This window comes from Zootoca vivipara, chromosome 12, assembly GCF_965207765.1.
Source record: "Zootoca vivipara chromosome 12, rZooViv2.hap1.1, whole genome shotgun sequence".
Classification (NCBI taxonomy): domain Eukaryota; kingdom Metazoa; phylum Chordata; class Lepidosauria; order Squamata; family Lacertidae; genus Zootoca; species Zootoca vivipara.
Window position 1 is genome coordinate 46,654,914 of NC_142595.1, and position 16,001 is coordinate 46,670,914.

The 16,001-nt window shown below is 42.4% G+C and overlaps 1 protein-coding gene across 1 annotated transcript; it reads right to left on the reverse strand.

The window, feature by feature from the left end:
• Nucleotides 1–5,199: 5,199 nt before the first annotated feature.
• On the reverse strand, nucleotides 5,200–13,025 carry LOC148684119 (vomeronasal type-2 receptor 26-like). Its single transcript, XM_088654867.1, has 5 exons — nucleotides 12,929–13,025; nucleotides 10,194–10,374; nucleotides 7,648–7,939; nucleotides 6,270–7,130; nucleotides 5,200–5,511 (listed from the first exon to the last, which is right to left on the reverse strand). The coding sequence occupies exons 1-5, from the start codon at nucleotides 13,023–13,025 to the stop codon at nucleotides 5,200–5,202; spliced, it is 1,743 nt and encodes a 580-aa protein (XP_088510993.1).
• Nucleotides 13,026–16,001: the final 2,976 nt, after the last annotated feature.

The window sequence follows — 16,001 nt, forward strand, 5'->3', positions numbered from 1 at the left end:
AGCCTCTTCTCTCCAGTACACACTTTATTGTTCTGCAATATATGACACAATAAAAATGAAACATTTTTCATACAAATTACTAAAGAAAATACTACATAAATACTTTGTTAGGACCTTCTCTTCCTTCCACATCCTTTTCCGGGCTTTTAAGACCTTCTGATAGTGTTTCATTTGCACTGGTAGCCTTCAGTATGAATTGCCCCTGCAATGCACATTTTGTGGGGCTGCCCCTGGGGCTGGCTTTTGCAGCTAGTGCAAAATGCAGTGGCTCAGTTGCTGACTGGGGCAGAATTTCACCATCATGTTATGGCATTATTGATGTAAGAACTGAACTGCCTGCAAATGAGGTCAAGGTGCAGCTTGGGATCAGAATATTTAAAAGATGCTCTTCCCAAAGTGAACAACTGAATTTAAAGATGCAAATTTCCTCATATTCAGTGTCCAACTATCCCTCTAGAAGCTTAATGGGAAGAAGGGACTAGTCTTGCAAGTGTATTGAGCAGAAGGATGTCAATTTTCTTTCAACATTTGCTGCTTTGAGTTACAAAACGAAATGGATTCACTTTGACTTTCTTGCTGGTATTCACTTGTTATGGAAGACTTTGAGCTAAATGCCACATTTTGTTCTTCTAATGCAGGCTCATCTAACAGGTAGATCATGATCTACTGGTAGATCACTGGATGTCAGTGGTAGACCTAAACTAGATCACTGCCAGTTTTTAACTCTGTGAGTAGATCACAGTCTCTTGGGAGTTGCCCACCCCTGCTCTAATCGATAGAGCTTACATGTAGGTCTTTTTGAGAATAAACTCACAACTCAACATGTTGTTTTTTTAATAAAAACGACCCTTGGAACTGAAACTAAATCGTTTACTGATTTTTCAACCTACAATTATTCAAATCACTAGAATGGGGAAAACCAGAGATCTGTTCAAGAAAATTGGAGATATGAAAGGAACATTTCGTACAAAGATTACCATAATCAAGGACAAAAGTGGTAAGGACCTAACAGAAGCAGAAGACATCAAGAAGAGGTGGCAAGAATACACAGAGGAATTATACCAGAAAGATATGGAGGTCTCGTACACCCCAGGTAGTGTGGTTGCTGACCTTGAGCCAGACATCTTGGAGAGTGAAGTCAAATGGGCCTTAGAAAGCACTGCTAATAACAAGGCCAGTGGAAGTGATGATATTCCAGCTGAACTATTTAAAATTTTAAAAGATGATGCTGTTAAGGTGCTACACCCAATATGCCAGCAAGTTTGGAAAACTCAGCAAGGGCCAGAGGATTGGAGAAGATCAGTCTACATCCCAATTCCAAAGAAGGGCAGTGCCAAAGAATGCTCCAACTACCGCACAATTGAGCTCATTTCACACGCTAGCAAGGTTATTGTTATGTACTGAGCTGAATCTTAGAACAATAGGATTCAGAATCAGCGGGAGCTACCCAATCCAACTCCAGGTGGAAGTGAATCCGCAACCTGATTGGTCTGCTGGAGCAGCCAATCAGGCGGCTGGCAGAAGTGAATCTGCTACCTGATTGGCCTGTAGGAGCAGCCAATCAGGCTGCAGGCAGAAGTCAATCCATAATATAATTGGCCCAGCAGCAGCCCCGGGCCAGAATTCGCTGGCTACACAAACCGCAAACATGAACTGTCGGCCCACAAGGGGTGCCTGTTATGGGGAAGCAGGGTTGTTGTTCCCCAGCCCCTCCGCAAAAGGGTCCTCACAGCCCTACACGAGACACACCCAGGGGTAGTGAGGATGAAGGCCCTTGCCAGGAGTTATGTGTGGTGGCCGGGGATTAACAGAGAGATAGAGGCCTGGGTCCAACACTGCCAGACCTGCCAAGAATCCCGCCCGGATCCCCCAAGGGCCCCAGTCCAGCCCTGGGAGTCCGCCCGACATCCATGGTCACGCTTGCACGTGGACTTCGCTGGCCCCTTCCAGGGAAAAACATTCTTCATAGTGGTGGATTCCTACACCAAATGGCTGGAGGTCGCACTGGTACCATCCACTTCTACGGCGGCAGCCATCCGGGTACTACGTAAGCTGTTTGCGACCCACGGGCTCCCTGACACCCTCGTCTCGGACAATGGAACCGCATTCACGTCAGAGGAGTTCCAGACCTTCACAGCGCAGAACGCCATCCGCCACATCCGCTCAGCACCATTCCACCCTGCCACCAATGGCCAAGCGGAGCGCATGGTGCGGACCACCAAGGACAGCCTCCGCCGCATGACACAAGGGGACTGGGAATACCGCCTTGCCGCATTTCTTCTAGCACAGCACAGCACCCCAAGCACAACGACGGGCCGGAGCCCAGCTGAATTACTAATGGGCCGGCGCCTTGCAACTAGACTGGACCGACTTCACCCCGACAGAGCTCAGGATGAGGTAGTGGTGGGGAAAGGCAGGAACCCCCGGACATTTGTGGCCCAGGACCCAGTGTATGCAAAGAATTTTGGGGCAGGCCCAGCATGGGTACCTGCCACAGTCACCAAGGTGACCGGTCCCGTGTCGTACGAGGTACTAACGGAAGGGGGGCAATGTTGGCGCCGCCACTGCGACCAGCTACGACGACGATTCCCAGGAGGAACCCGGGAGGAGAGCGGGACAGAGGGGTCCCAAGGGGACAGCAGGGCAGTGAGGCCTGTAGAGCGAGAGGGGTGGGCAGGGGAAGCAGAAGCAGTAGGCACAGAGGGGCGCCCCGAGGCTGGAAGGACACCGGAACCAGAGCTACAACCTAGTGGTTCAGTGGCGCCAGACCAGACAGCCCTGGCACAGCCAGCAGCCTCGGAACACGAGCCAGAACCAGAACCCCTGACCAAGGAACACCCCAGGCCACAACGCACACGGAGGCGGCCAGCAGACCTTGGGGACTACGAATGCAACTTCCCGGGCAGGACTGGAACTTAGAGGGGAGGGGTGTTATGTACTGAGCTGAATCTTAGAACAATAGGATTCAGAATCAGCGGGAGCTACCCAATCCAACTCCAGGTGGAAGTGAATCCGCAACCTGATTGGTCTGCTGGAGCAGCCAATCAGGCGGCTGGCAGAAGTGAATCTGCTACCTGATTGGCCTGTAGGAGCAGCCAATCAGGCTGCAGGCAGAAGTCAATCCATAATATAATTGGCCCACAGGTGTAGCCCTGAAGTAGCCAATCACGCAAGGCCCATTGTGTAAATAATGTATATAAGCAGATGGTTTGGGGAAAAGAGCCATTCGTCTTCTCTTCTCCTTGATGACTATGAGCTGAATAAAGAGCATGAAATTCACTCTTGACTCCGAGTATATTTCAGTTATGCTTAAAATTCTACAAGGCAGGCTTAGGCAGTATGTGGACCGAGAACTCCCAGAAGTGCAAGCTGGATTTCGAAAGGGCAGAGGAACCAGAGACCAAATAGCAAACATGCGCTGGATTATGGAGAAAGCTAGAGAGTTCCAGAAAAACGTCTACTTCTGCTTCATTGACTATGCAAAAGCCTTTGACTGTGTCGACCACAGCAAACTATGGCAAGTTCTTAAAGAAATGGGAGTGCCTGATCACCTCATCTGTCTCCTGAGAAATCTCTATGTGGGACAAGAAGCTACAGTTAGAACTGGATATGGAACAACTGATTGGTTCAAAATTGGGAAAGGAGTAAGACAAGGTTGTATATTGTCTCCCTGCTTATTTAACTTATATGCAGAATTCATCATGCGAAAGGCTGGACTAGATGAATCCCAAACTGGAATTAAGATTGCCGGAAGAAATATCAACAACCTCAGATATGCAGATGACACAACCTTGATGGCAGAAAGTGAAGAGGAATTAAAGAACCTTTTAATGAGGGTGAAAGAGGAGAGCGCGAAATATGGTCTGAAGCTCAACATCAAAAAAACCAAGATCATGGCCACTGGTCCCATCATCTCCTGGCAAATAGACGGGGAAGAAATGCAGGCAGTGAGAGATTTTACTTTCTTGGGCTCCTTGATCACTGCAAATGGTGACAGCAGTCACGAAATTAAAAGACGCCTGCTTCTTGGGAGAAAAGCAATGACAAACCTAGACAGCATCTTAAAAAGCAGAGACATCACCTTGCCGACAAAGGTTCGTATAGTTAAAGCTATGGTTTTCCCAGTAGTGATGTATGGAAGTGAGAGCTGGACCATAAAGAAGGCTGATCGCCGAAGAATTGATGCTTTTGAATTATGGTGCTGGAGGAGACTCTTGAGAGTCCCATGGACTGCTAGAAGATCAAACCTATCCATTCTTAAGGAAATCAGCCCTGAGTGCTCCCTGGAAGGACAGATCGTGAAGCTGAGGCTCCAATACTTTGGTCACCTCATGAGAAGAGAAGAATCCTTGGAAAAGACCCTGATGTTGGGAAAGATTGAGGGCACTAGGAGAAGGGGACGACAGAGGACAAGATGGTTGGACAGTGTTCTCGAAGCTACGAACATGAGTTTGACCAAACTGCGGGAGGCAGTGCAAGACAGGAGTGCCTGGCGTGCTATGGTCCGTGTGGTCACGAAGAGTCGGACACGACTAAACGACTAAACAACAACAACAACATGCTTTTTCTTTTTCTTTCGTTTTTATTCTATGTGTTTAATTTTCTTTTTTTCCTATGTAATGTTGTTATTTTTCTGAAAATCCTAATAAAAATATTTTTTAAAAAAGAAGTCAACAGAGAAACATTACAAACAGCATAGTAATTAAACATAGCAGTTAGCTCTAAAGAAGCGAACCATCCTAATCTTATCCAATGAAAATAAAACATGAATTCTATGTCACACACCATTCTGGTCTGCAATCTTCCCTTCTGGACATGGAGCACAATCATAGCAGCAAAATTGCTCCCCTTCCTTCCTTTTCTTCTGATGACCAGGGGGACAGCAGTCGTTGCACACAGAAATAGGCACCACCTATCCATAAGGAGGAAAGAAAATTCAGATGGGAGCACATCTCCATTCCTCCCCGCATATATATATATTCTTTATTTGTTTTCTTTTTTGCTCTTGAACTTGAAATACTTATCTCAGAAATTTTAAATATGAACCTGTCCTATAAAAGTACAGCACAAATCCCCGAAAAAGTGGATAAGAAAGCTGATCATTGGTACAACTGGCTGTTTTTGATTACAGAACAGTGTTTATTTTTAAAGCCTACTTGGAGATGCAGAGGGTTGAACATGGGACCATTGCATTTTTTTTTATTCAGATGAGCTTTGGCGTTTTTTTTCCAGTGGGACAGAGCCTGGAGGGCCCACAATTACAATCCAGGGATCCATGAATACCTGGTTAAAAACTTTGTGCCATGTAATCTTGTCCTCATGAATGATGAATCTTCTTGCTTCAAGGTCATCATTGTCCACTTGATCAACTTTCACTCGAAGGAAGGACTTGTTTGGGAATGTGACTATGTTCATGATGTCAAGTGCACCTCCTGTTTGCTTTTTACCACTGAAACTCACTGTTTCTCCAGCAGAGTTGTTAAATGCAATGTCAAGAAGAAATGGGTGGAGCTAATTGCAACATAACAAGACATAAAGGGCTTAAAAACATAACATTTGCAAGTATGGTTTAGTACAGTTCAATAATCTAAACTTTAGGAAGCCATTTAAGATAACCTGGAATGCCTTTCAGAAATTGAGCTTTTCTGATTGGCCCAAGCCTGAGGGAGGTCAAAAGGTCTCTAATACAGAGTTTGACTGATACCACCCTTTCCCCCAGTATAAGTTCTGCTGGGTTTCCGGGTCATGTGAATTATCTGAAAGGGTTTTAGAATGGAATTCTTACCATGCCTTGACCCAGCCCACAACACCATCCTGGACTCAGCCAGCTGAGGCACAAATAACATAGGATGGATGACAGATACTGGAGCATCTTCAGTTTTGTTGGGCCCATGAGGAACCTAAGGTGGCTCATCCCAAGTTTCACCCATTACAATCCACCCTCCTCCAAGAAGAAGTTGGGTTTGCATTGTACCATATTTGTGAAAAATCAGCTTTTTTGCCATCACAGATGGGCCATTAATAATGCAATGTAGATTAAATTTATTTTGAGGGGGAAAGTAAACCAGATGATATCAACATAAATTCCTGCACTGCAGAGGATTGGACTAGATAACCCTTAGAATCCCTTCTCACTATGCAATTCTATGGTTCCATGATTCTAGGTTTCTCAGGGAATAAGTTGTATTTGTGGATGGTAATCTGGGTGAAGTCTCCTTTTGGACTTCTAAGGCCATTGAATTAAGAATAATTTGATTTCAACACTTTACCTTGAAAGGTTGCAGATTCTGAAGTTCATATTTTTTCTCTTGGACCATTGCTCTTTGCTTCAATCTTGTTGAGACAATGGCATGCAAAGCATGAGCCACAACATAGACAGCATTGTAGATACTGTAGCTGTGGCCAGTCATGCCCATTTCAAACTGAGGCCCAGGAAGGCTCATTAGCCCTTCATCCCCAGTACATGATTCATTGACTTCCACTGTCACACTGGGGTTTGAGAATGTACAGTCAAATGCTTGCTCCCAGAAGTCCCTGAAAAAACCATCTCCTTCTGTTTTATCAGGCTTAATGCTCTGAAGAAATTCATTGAACCCTGGAGGCTCTTTCGTATGAATTGTGAAGGAAATGGAACCTTGAAAGGGCTGAAGATCTAAAAGCTTTTGCAAACCCACTAATATGAAATCCATCTGGGTTGTGATGATCCACACCTTTCTAAATGATGAGCTTCTCTTCTTTCCAGAATCTCCTAGAAATAGTACTCCCATCCATATAAGGGTTAAAGATTCTCCAAAGATTATACATGCACTGACTTTATCATCTGTTAAAGAGAGATAAATATCGAAGAGCACATCAACTGTTTCACTAAACGTATCTATATTGGCTACGTGCGGTATTTTTTGTGTGAAGGATGAACAGATTCCATGCCTAGAAAGCAATGGTTCCAGAGTCTGCAAGAAATTTTCTCCACCATCACCTTCCACAACAAAAAGTCCAACCCATGTCCATCCAAAATGCTGTAGTAAGCTGATGATCCCCATATTCTGATGGCTGTCATTGGGAACCATGCGGTAAAATGAAAGGAACTTGTCTGCATCACTCTCCCCTGGAGGAAATGACCCATATGTGAGCTAAAAGGAAGTGTACAAACATGATAGCGTTACATATGGATGAACCTTCATTTTGATCCTGTGCCTGTTCATTCATTCATTCAACAAAGGTTAAGTCAGAGCCATCCATAGGTTCAAGGACAGTTCAACCCAAGGATTTTTCTAGATGGTTTTTTTCTATTGTTATGGTGATATTAAGAAATCTGAATATTTTCCTTCACCCTTCATATTATATTTGTGTGTGTGTGTGTATTATATGGAATACACACACACACACACACACACACACACACACACGGAATTTAGCTCTGGCTTACAAGAATGGCACCTCAGTAAACAGTTTATTTTTGAAGCATTATTCTTATTGTCGTCATCTTCTTCATCAGCCTTCTAAATGGAATTCCAGTCAGTAATATGGCTGCTTCATTTTGCACCAATTGCCATTCCAAATATGTTGTTCAGGAGAGTCAAATGACAAATCTGGATTATTAGCAACAGAAGAATATAAATTGTGAAAAGCCACATTCCTCGGTCCTACCTGTGGAATCTTGTAGAGGCCTATGGTGTCAGCCATAGAGAGGGAGGTATCAAAGCTAAGTCCCCCAATGATGGCTATAAGGTTTTTCTGAGTGTCACATTTGTAGTTGGGGACAAATCTATGTGATTTGAAAAGTAGGTCCAAAGTTGTCCGATAGGTCATCCTTGCATCGTAGTAACTGTCAAAGATGTGGAATCCAAGGGTGAGATTGGGCAAGATCTTGGGGTTCTCATTTATCTCTTTTACAGCAAATGCCAAGGCAAGGGTGTGCTGGTAGAATTTTGTCACCACACTGCAAATGAAGTTAGATATTCACAATTTCTGGTGTAAATTCTGCAATGTGTGGAATCAACATATCAAAAAAATTGATCATTTCTGTAACTCATATGTCTAAGGTAAGAAACACCATATAGCCCCAATAGCATTTATTTTTCATCAGGTCATTTGCATTCTGCTTTTCCTTTTCAACTGACTAGATTTTTAAAACTCTCAGCTCTCTTTCCGTGTTCAACCACTTCATATCCATGATTAAGTGTACTCTGGACCATGAAAGCTACAGTCCTAAAGCTACCAGGAAATAAATCCCATTGACTTCTTGGTAGACAGTCCTGGATGGGTTGTTGCTCTTTGGAAGTTTGGTGGACCATCAGTTTTCCATCTACAAGGTCCCAGGTGACAACTCCAGGTAGATCTGGGAAAGTCTCTCTACTGGATACTCTGGAGATCTGCTATCCATTCCTGTTTCCAATACTGAGCAAGATCAATCAATGGTCTGACTCAGTATAAGGCGGCTTCTGGTGCTTATTTGTAGGAATGCACTGTAAGTCCCTTAAAGTTAGTTCTCATTTAAACCAATGAAGCAAGTTAGCCATGACTTTTAAGGTACCACTGATCCTAAAGGGAACAAGTCTGACAACATCCAATTCAAACCTGGGCATTTCTATTCAGAATGACATCCAACTTTGTTCAGTCGCTCTTAAGGACTGAAGCCTTAAGAGTTCATTATCAGAGCTATACATTGTAATGCAAAAAATCATATAAAAATTAAAATCAGAAATCAGGTGAATATTGTGTAAATATCTATTCTGAGATGCCCGCAAAACTTTGATGTGATAGAAACGTTTTCGTTAGGCGTTTAAAGATTGAAATAGAAGGTGTCTTCCTGTACCCTGTTTTTATCAATTTAAATATACCAGAAGAGTCTGTGTCACTTTTCGTAATTGGGAAGACCATTACAACAACCGTGGGCAAATGAGAATTCACTATGCCACAGTCAGTGAAATATATTTACTTTTGTCCCAGTTAGTATTTGTATTGGATCTGACCTGATTCTAAATATGTGTTGAATTGTTCTTTTATGTGCAGGTGTCTTAGCTCTTTTCACGTTTCAGGATGATCATTTCAATGTGCTGAAAACAGAACTGGGAGCAGAAACTACCAATGTTTACTCATTCCTTTCATGTCCAGAAAGGAAATCAGTCCAGGGAATATGATAAGGAGGAGGATTGTGTTAATATTATAAGAATAAGATTCTGAATTGGATTAGAAAATCCGCCATAACTATGTAAAGAGGTTGGGAAATCCAGGAGGAGGAGAGTCGTGGAAGCCATTAATATTTTTCCTTTTTCCTTTTTTTTCTTTCCTTTTTTTTCCCTTTTTATATGTTTGCTTCCCCCCCCCCCTTTTTTCCTTGTTTTTCTTTTTTCCAGTACAGTGGTACCTCGGTTTATGAACACAATTGGTTCCGGAAGTCTGTTCATAAACCGAAGTGTTCATAAACCGAAGCAAACTTCCCTCTCTCCGCGGTGCCGGCCGGGCGACCTTCCTGAAGCCTCCTCAGAGCAGCCGCCGCCGCCACCAGACGCCAGGACTGGCCGGGGTGGCTCGCGGTGCGTCTGGCTTTGGTTGGAGCGGCGGCGGCGATGGCGGCTTCTCTCAACCCCGAGCCTCTCCACTCCGCAGGGGCGCAATGGTGAAGGCCCGGCCTCGGTTCTCTTGACCCCTCCGCGAGGCCGGGCCTTCGCCGTCGCGCTCCTGCGACGTCTCTCCAACTTCGTCGTCGCACTCCTGCAGCAGGGCTCAAGAGAAGCGGACAGCAGGGCTCGCGGAGGGCTCAAGAGAAGCGGACCTTCGCGCTCCTGCGACGCCTCTCCACAGGAGTGCTACGGCGAAGGTGGAGAGGCGTCGCAGGAGCGCGACGCGAAAGCCCGCTTCTCTTGAGAAGCCTTCTCCCCCATTTTCTATGGTGAAAGAAAAGTCTGTGTTGAACATCTCTTAGCTTAATAAACTCAGACAGTGATAGAGAATGAGAAGTGCTCAGAGATGAACCTCTTGGAACTTTCTCAATTATGTAAATGCTTCTTTGTGAAGCAGTAGAATTATTCATGCACCTGAAGTATTTTTATCCCCTTATTCAGCCACTTAAAGGCCAACAAACCAGCTTACATACAACAGTGAGAAGGAACTTACTGCTTTTAGGCATAAAATCTGGAAGACATGAGACAAAAGGAATGGGGATTTGAAGGGGTAAGTGGGGAGACCCTTACTATGGAATTGTGAACATATTCTGTGAAGGCTGTTCTCTGAAGAAAACTTCATAGAATACATAAAAGATCTGAGAAGAAATCCCACCGATGATGAGGCCACCTGGCTGGTACCACTCATGAGGAACAGGAAAGGGGCCACTGGTGGGACACCTGGTCGTATCTGCATGGCACACACCAGGCACTTGCAAAAACAGCAACACCAATAGACAAAACTTATTTCGTCTTTCCACAATCCTTGTAAAAAGAAATGCCTCCCAGTCTGTGCATTTATTGGCACATCCTCTGTTGATTTCCATCACTTTAATTGTTCTATAGTTTGCTGCTCTCGTTTCCTTTGAGAGGAAGGGATTACATTGGGTTAGGAATTTCTCTGCCAATACTATTCTAAAAGAGGTTTGAGAGTTGCATTTTAGGAACAGGGAGTTACCAATGGAGCCTTGATTAGAAGGTGAGGTTTCAATTTTGGCCAATAATGGGGAAATGTGAGAAATGAAATGAACATGGCCATGCCTGGAAGCTGCCCCTACACTAACTATTATGCTGAATAGGGTATTATTTATTCTAACAACTTCAAGGCTTGCATATTGACTCATTTCAAGTGGCTACCGCAAAGCCCCTTGAGCTTTGATGAATTGAACAAAATACAATGATTTGGTTAATTACATGGAGAGACATTTTTTTTCCAGAGATTTAGTGCAGAGTAGCACTTTTGGTAACCAATGCATTGGGTTGGATTTGTTTTCTAAACTGTGACTCCATGTTACCTCTGCCCACGAGTGGCCCACAAAGTTGCAAGTGACTTGAAATCTTCTGTCATGAGCAAATATTGCCAGGAAAGTCAGAGTGAAGCCATTTCTTTTGTAGATGCAAATCACAGTCAATTCTGTTTTTGAAATATAGGCATTGTTACGATCAAGTATGATTTTAGTTCTGTGCATTGTAAGCCACCCTGAAATAATGTGATTAAGAATGATATCAAAGTCTTCAAACAACCCCATATTTCATTTATACTGGTGCTTGGGATGTAATCCTGCAACACCAGGGAAATGATCTTGGTGCCCAAAACATGCAAATCAATATCAATAAAATTCAAAAATTCAGGGGCCATTTTTTTTTGGGGGGGGGGGGACCCCAGTCAGTAGACATAAAATGATCACCAGGGCTAACTGGCCGAGTTGGTCCTTCTAAGGCCAGCAAGGAGACCGGGGAAGAATTTAAATGTGGGGTCCCAGAAAGGGTTTCTTCATAGAAGAGGAAAGAGAAAAGGGAATAGAGGATCAGGCTAATTCAAATTGAAGGCCAAGTGGAATAGCTCTGTCTTACAGGCATGTCTAAATCTGAGAATGGGGGACAAGTTGCCAACCAGAGAGTGCAAAGACTTGCTAGAATGGGGAAGCAGGAAAGGACAATGGAGTTGGCCAGTCTTTTCCCCACCCACTTCCTCAGGCTGGACCTGGTTTGGTGGCCATGAAAGCTACAACTACGGTAATGGTTTTGGCCAACACACAAGAAACAGCCACATAGAAGATGATGCCTAAAGTAGGTTGTCTGAGAAAGCAGGCCATTTCTCCTGGTCTACCAAGGAATAGCAAATGAGATTGAAAGAGGTTCAGAAGAGAGATGAGGAGTGTAGGTGAGGTCTCGGTTGTTGGCATTGACAATGGGTGTATTTCTGTGCTTCACAAAAGCTAATACTGTAACACACTAAAGTTGTGACAATGGAAAAGAAAGAGCAATTGAGGCTAGGCTGATTCCTAAGGGTTCTTTATACGAAAGAAAGCTGATAGTTTTGGGGATGCATCCATGTTTGTTCCTGTTTGGATATTGGTCTTCTGGGCATCTGAAACAGTCATCCATATCTGAAAAACAGACACAGGTCAAATTCCAAACGTGATTCATATACTTCCTCTGCCTCCCAGAAACTCAGCAGTTCAGAAACAGTATTTTGAGTGTTATTCCTTGTAGGTCTATTGGATTTTAACCCCTATTTTAACAGTTTAAAGGGGTTGCAAATCCTTTTGTGTGCTCTCACTGACTTGGATGGGAGAACTAGATCATTTTGACTCTTTTAGGTCTTAAACTCAAATCAATGTAAAATGTATTGCATGATGTTCATTCATTTTTTCAAAATGTTCTTTGAAATATAATGCAAGTCAACAAAGAAACATTCTATTAACAGCATGCAATCAGACATTAATTAGTATATTTTAGGCCCCAAAGCAGTTCTCTTATGAAAATAAAAATGAATTCTTTGTCACACACCATTCTGGTCTAAAATCTTCCCTTCTGGACATGGAGCACAATCATAGCAGCAATCCCCCCCCCCTTCCTTCCTTTTCTTCTGATGACCAGAGGGACAGCAGTTGTTGCACACAGAAATAGGCACCACCTATCCATAAGGAGGAAAGAAAATTCAGATGGGAGCACATCTCCATTCCTCCATATATATATATATATATATATATATATATATATATATATATATATAATATCTATTTGTTTTCTGTTTTGCTCTCGAACTTGAAATACTCATCTCAGAAATTTTAAATATAAACCTGTCCTATAAAAGTACAGCACAAATCCCAAAAAAGGTGGATAAGAAAGCTGATCAACTGGCTGTTTTTGATTACAGAACAGTGTTTATTTTCCAAGCCTACAAATGAGCATTGGATTCTGTTCAATGGAATAGAGAGAGAGAGAGAGCAGGGCCCACAGTAATACCCCAGGACCCATACCCTTGTGCCATGTTATCATGTCCTCATGAATGATGATTTTTCTTGATTCAAGAGCATCGCCATCCACCTGTCCAACTTTCACTTGATGGAAGGACATGTATGGGAATGTAACTATATTCCAAACACAGCCACCCACCCACCAACACCGCCACCCTCACCCATTCATCAACAAGAGGAGAATTAATCAATTGCTTTCCCTGGCTTTTTCTCTTTTTTTCTTAACAACCCACCCCCCAGTTTTTTATGTTAACATTATTTCCATACACTCCAAACAATTTCCATATATATAAAACTGGGATTAAACAAACCCCTCAGACTTGCCCCCTTCCCACCCTGGTTTCCATATTTTACCTCTTTTCTTGCATATAAGAATAATTATCCATTCTATTTCATTTACTAATCTAATTCATTTTACTTCATGAATGGTATATCAATCCTGCTAATGTTTCTAAATAGATACAGTAGTTTTCAAGGTACTCAACAAAATTTTCCCATTCTTGTTTTAAAATTTTATCATTTTGATGTCTCTTCTCTACGGTCATCTTTATGATTTCAGCAAAATCTTCATTTTGATAATCCACTCTTATTTTGTTGGGACCTTCTCTTCCTTCCACATGCTTCCCTGTGCTTTTAAACCCTTCTGATAGTTTTTCATTTGCAATGGTAGCCTTCAGAATGAATTGCCCTGCAATGCACAATTTGTGGGGCTGCCCCTGCTGTCCCTGAGGCTGGCTTTTGCAGCTAGTGCAAAATGCAGTCGCTCAGTTGCTGACTGGGACAGAATTTCACCATCATGTTATGGCACTATTGATGATAGAACTGAAATGCCTGAAAACAAGGTCAAGGACAAAGCGAAGGTTTACAAAGGATTTAAAACCCATATAATTAGGAAATCATTGTTAAATGTATGGATGAGGTACAAGGATTTGCTAGAGAGCAAAACGCCCAGGTGGATTTCACCATTGGAGGCTAAGGCCTTTAAAAGGCGAAATATGGAAGCCAGATGGCCAAAGTATAAGGATATTTTAATACAAGAAGGAAGCCAGTACAAAATTAAACCATATGATCAGTTGAAAGATGTATTATCTGATTGGTTACAATATCACCAAATTAATGAAGTGTTTAAAATGGATAAAAAAATAGGTTTTCAAAAAGAAGAATCCAACTTGGAAATACTTTTATTAAATTCGAAAACTAAAAATTTATCCAAGATGTATAATTTATTGCTGGAGTGGCAAACCAAAGATGAACAAACAAAGTTAGTAATGATAGAGTGGGCTAAAGATGTTGGGCATAATATAATGATGCAGGACTGGGAAAGAATGTGGAAAAAATCCATAAAGTTTACTGCATGTAATGTTTTGAAAGAAAATATGTTGAAAATTATGTACAGATGGTATTTAACCCCAGTTAAGCTAGCAAGGATGTACCACACACATGATAATAAGTGTTGGAAATGCAAAGAAACAGAAGGAACGTTTTATCACATGTGGTGGACTTGCCCTAAGGTAAAAGACTTCTGGGATAAGATTCATAATGAACTGAAGAAAATGTTTAAAAACACGTTTATTAAAAAAACCAGAGGCCTTTTTGCTGGGAATTGTGGGGGAGGAGATACCAAAGAAAGAGGTTACTGTTTTTTTGTATGCCACAACAGCAGCGAGAATGTTGATAGCACAGAAATGGAAGACCCAGGACATACCTTCAGTGGAAGAATGGCAAATGAAAATGTTGGACTATATGGAACTGGCTGATCTGACCAGGAGACTCCGCGACCAGGGGGAGAAAGCGGCAGAAGAAGAATGGTCGAGCTTTAAAGTTTATTTGAAGAAATATAGTATTCTGATTGATTAATAAGATAGGGATTTTGAATGTTACTAGTAGTTGCAGTGTAGTATAAATGTAATGCGAGAAAAGATAAGACGATGGATGTAAATACTGAATAATAGAAATGAGAATTAAGAATTTGCAAAATTATAGAAATGGATTACGAGGTAGAATTGCTAAACAGGATTAATAGTGAATCGCAGCAAACAAGGAGTTGAGGAAGTCACAGCACAAGGATTAGAAAAAAGGTTAAGAATTGTGAAAGTTCTGTGCAATTTTTTACTTGTGTGTTTTTATTTGTACTTTTATTGTTAAAAAGAATAAAAAAAATTTGAAAAAAAACAAGGTCAAGGTGCAGCTTGGGATCAGAATACTTAAAAGATGCTCTTCCCAAAGTGAACAACTGAATCTAAGGATACAATTTTCCTCATATTCAGCATCCAACTATCCCTCTAGAAGCTTAATGGGAAGAAGGGACTAGTCTTGAAAGTGTATTGAGCAGAAGGATGTAAATTTGCTTTCAACATTTGCTGCTTTCAGTTGCAAAACAAAATGGATTCACTTTGACTTTCCTGCTGGAATTCACTTGTCATGGAAGACATTGAGGTAAATGCCACCTCCTGTGCTTCTAATGCAGGCTCGTCCAACAGGTAGATAATGATCTGCTGGTAGACCACTGGACCTCTGTGGTAGATCACTGGCTCCCCCCCCCAAAGAAGCTCAACAACTTTGGCTCCCCTAAAGAAAGCTCAATATTTTTGCCCTGCACCCCTCAAAATGTGGCTTTCCTCCTCCCTAAAACATCAACAACTTCGACGTGAAGCCCCCAAAACAGGACTTTCCATCCTAAAAAAAACCTCAACAACCTTGACCTGAACCCCCCAAAAGGGGGTAGATCAGTGCCAGTTTTTAACTCTGTGAGTAGATCACAGTCTCTTGGGAGTTGCCCACCCCTGCTCTAATGGATAGAGGTAACATGTAGGCTTTTTGAGAATAAACTCAGGACTCAACATGTTGTTTTTTTATAAAACGACCCTTGGAACTGAAATTAAATCTTTTACTGATTTTTCAACCTACAATTATTCAAATCACTATAATCTGTGCATCTGGTCAGGCCTGCAGAGGCATTTCAGAAAGCACTAGAAAGCTGTCAATGAACAGCCATGAAAGAGATTATATTAGATGAAACTCTGCACAATGAATAGATAGGAGTAGTGGCAAGAGGCAGGCATGACTTTCATTCTTC

Bases quoted from the DNA above. Each gene is read 5' to 3' on its own strand.
- LOC148684119 (XM_088654867.1), bottom strand. From the start codon at position 13,025: ATGTCCTTCCATCAAGTGAAAGTTGGACAGGTGGATGGCGATGCTCTT. The intron at 7,131-7,647 runs GTAGGACCGAGG...ACTTCCTTTTAG, and splicing joins GCCTCTACAAGATTCCACAG to CTCACATATGGGTCATTTCC. The intron at 5,512-6,269 runs GTAAAGTGTTGA...TGTTGCAATTAG, and splicing joins AGAATCTGCAACCTTTCAAG to CTCCACCCATTTCTTCTTGA.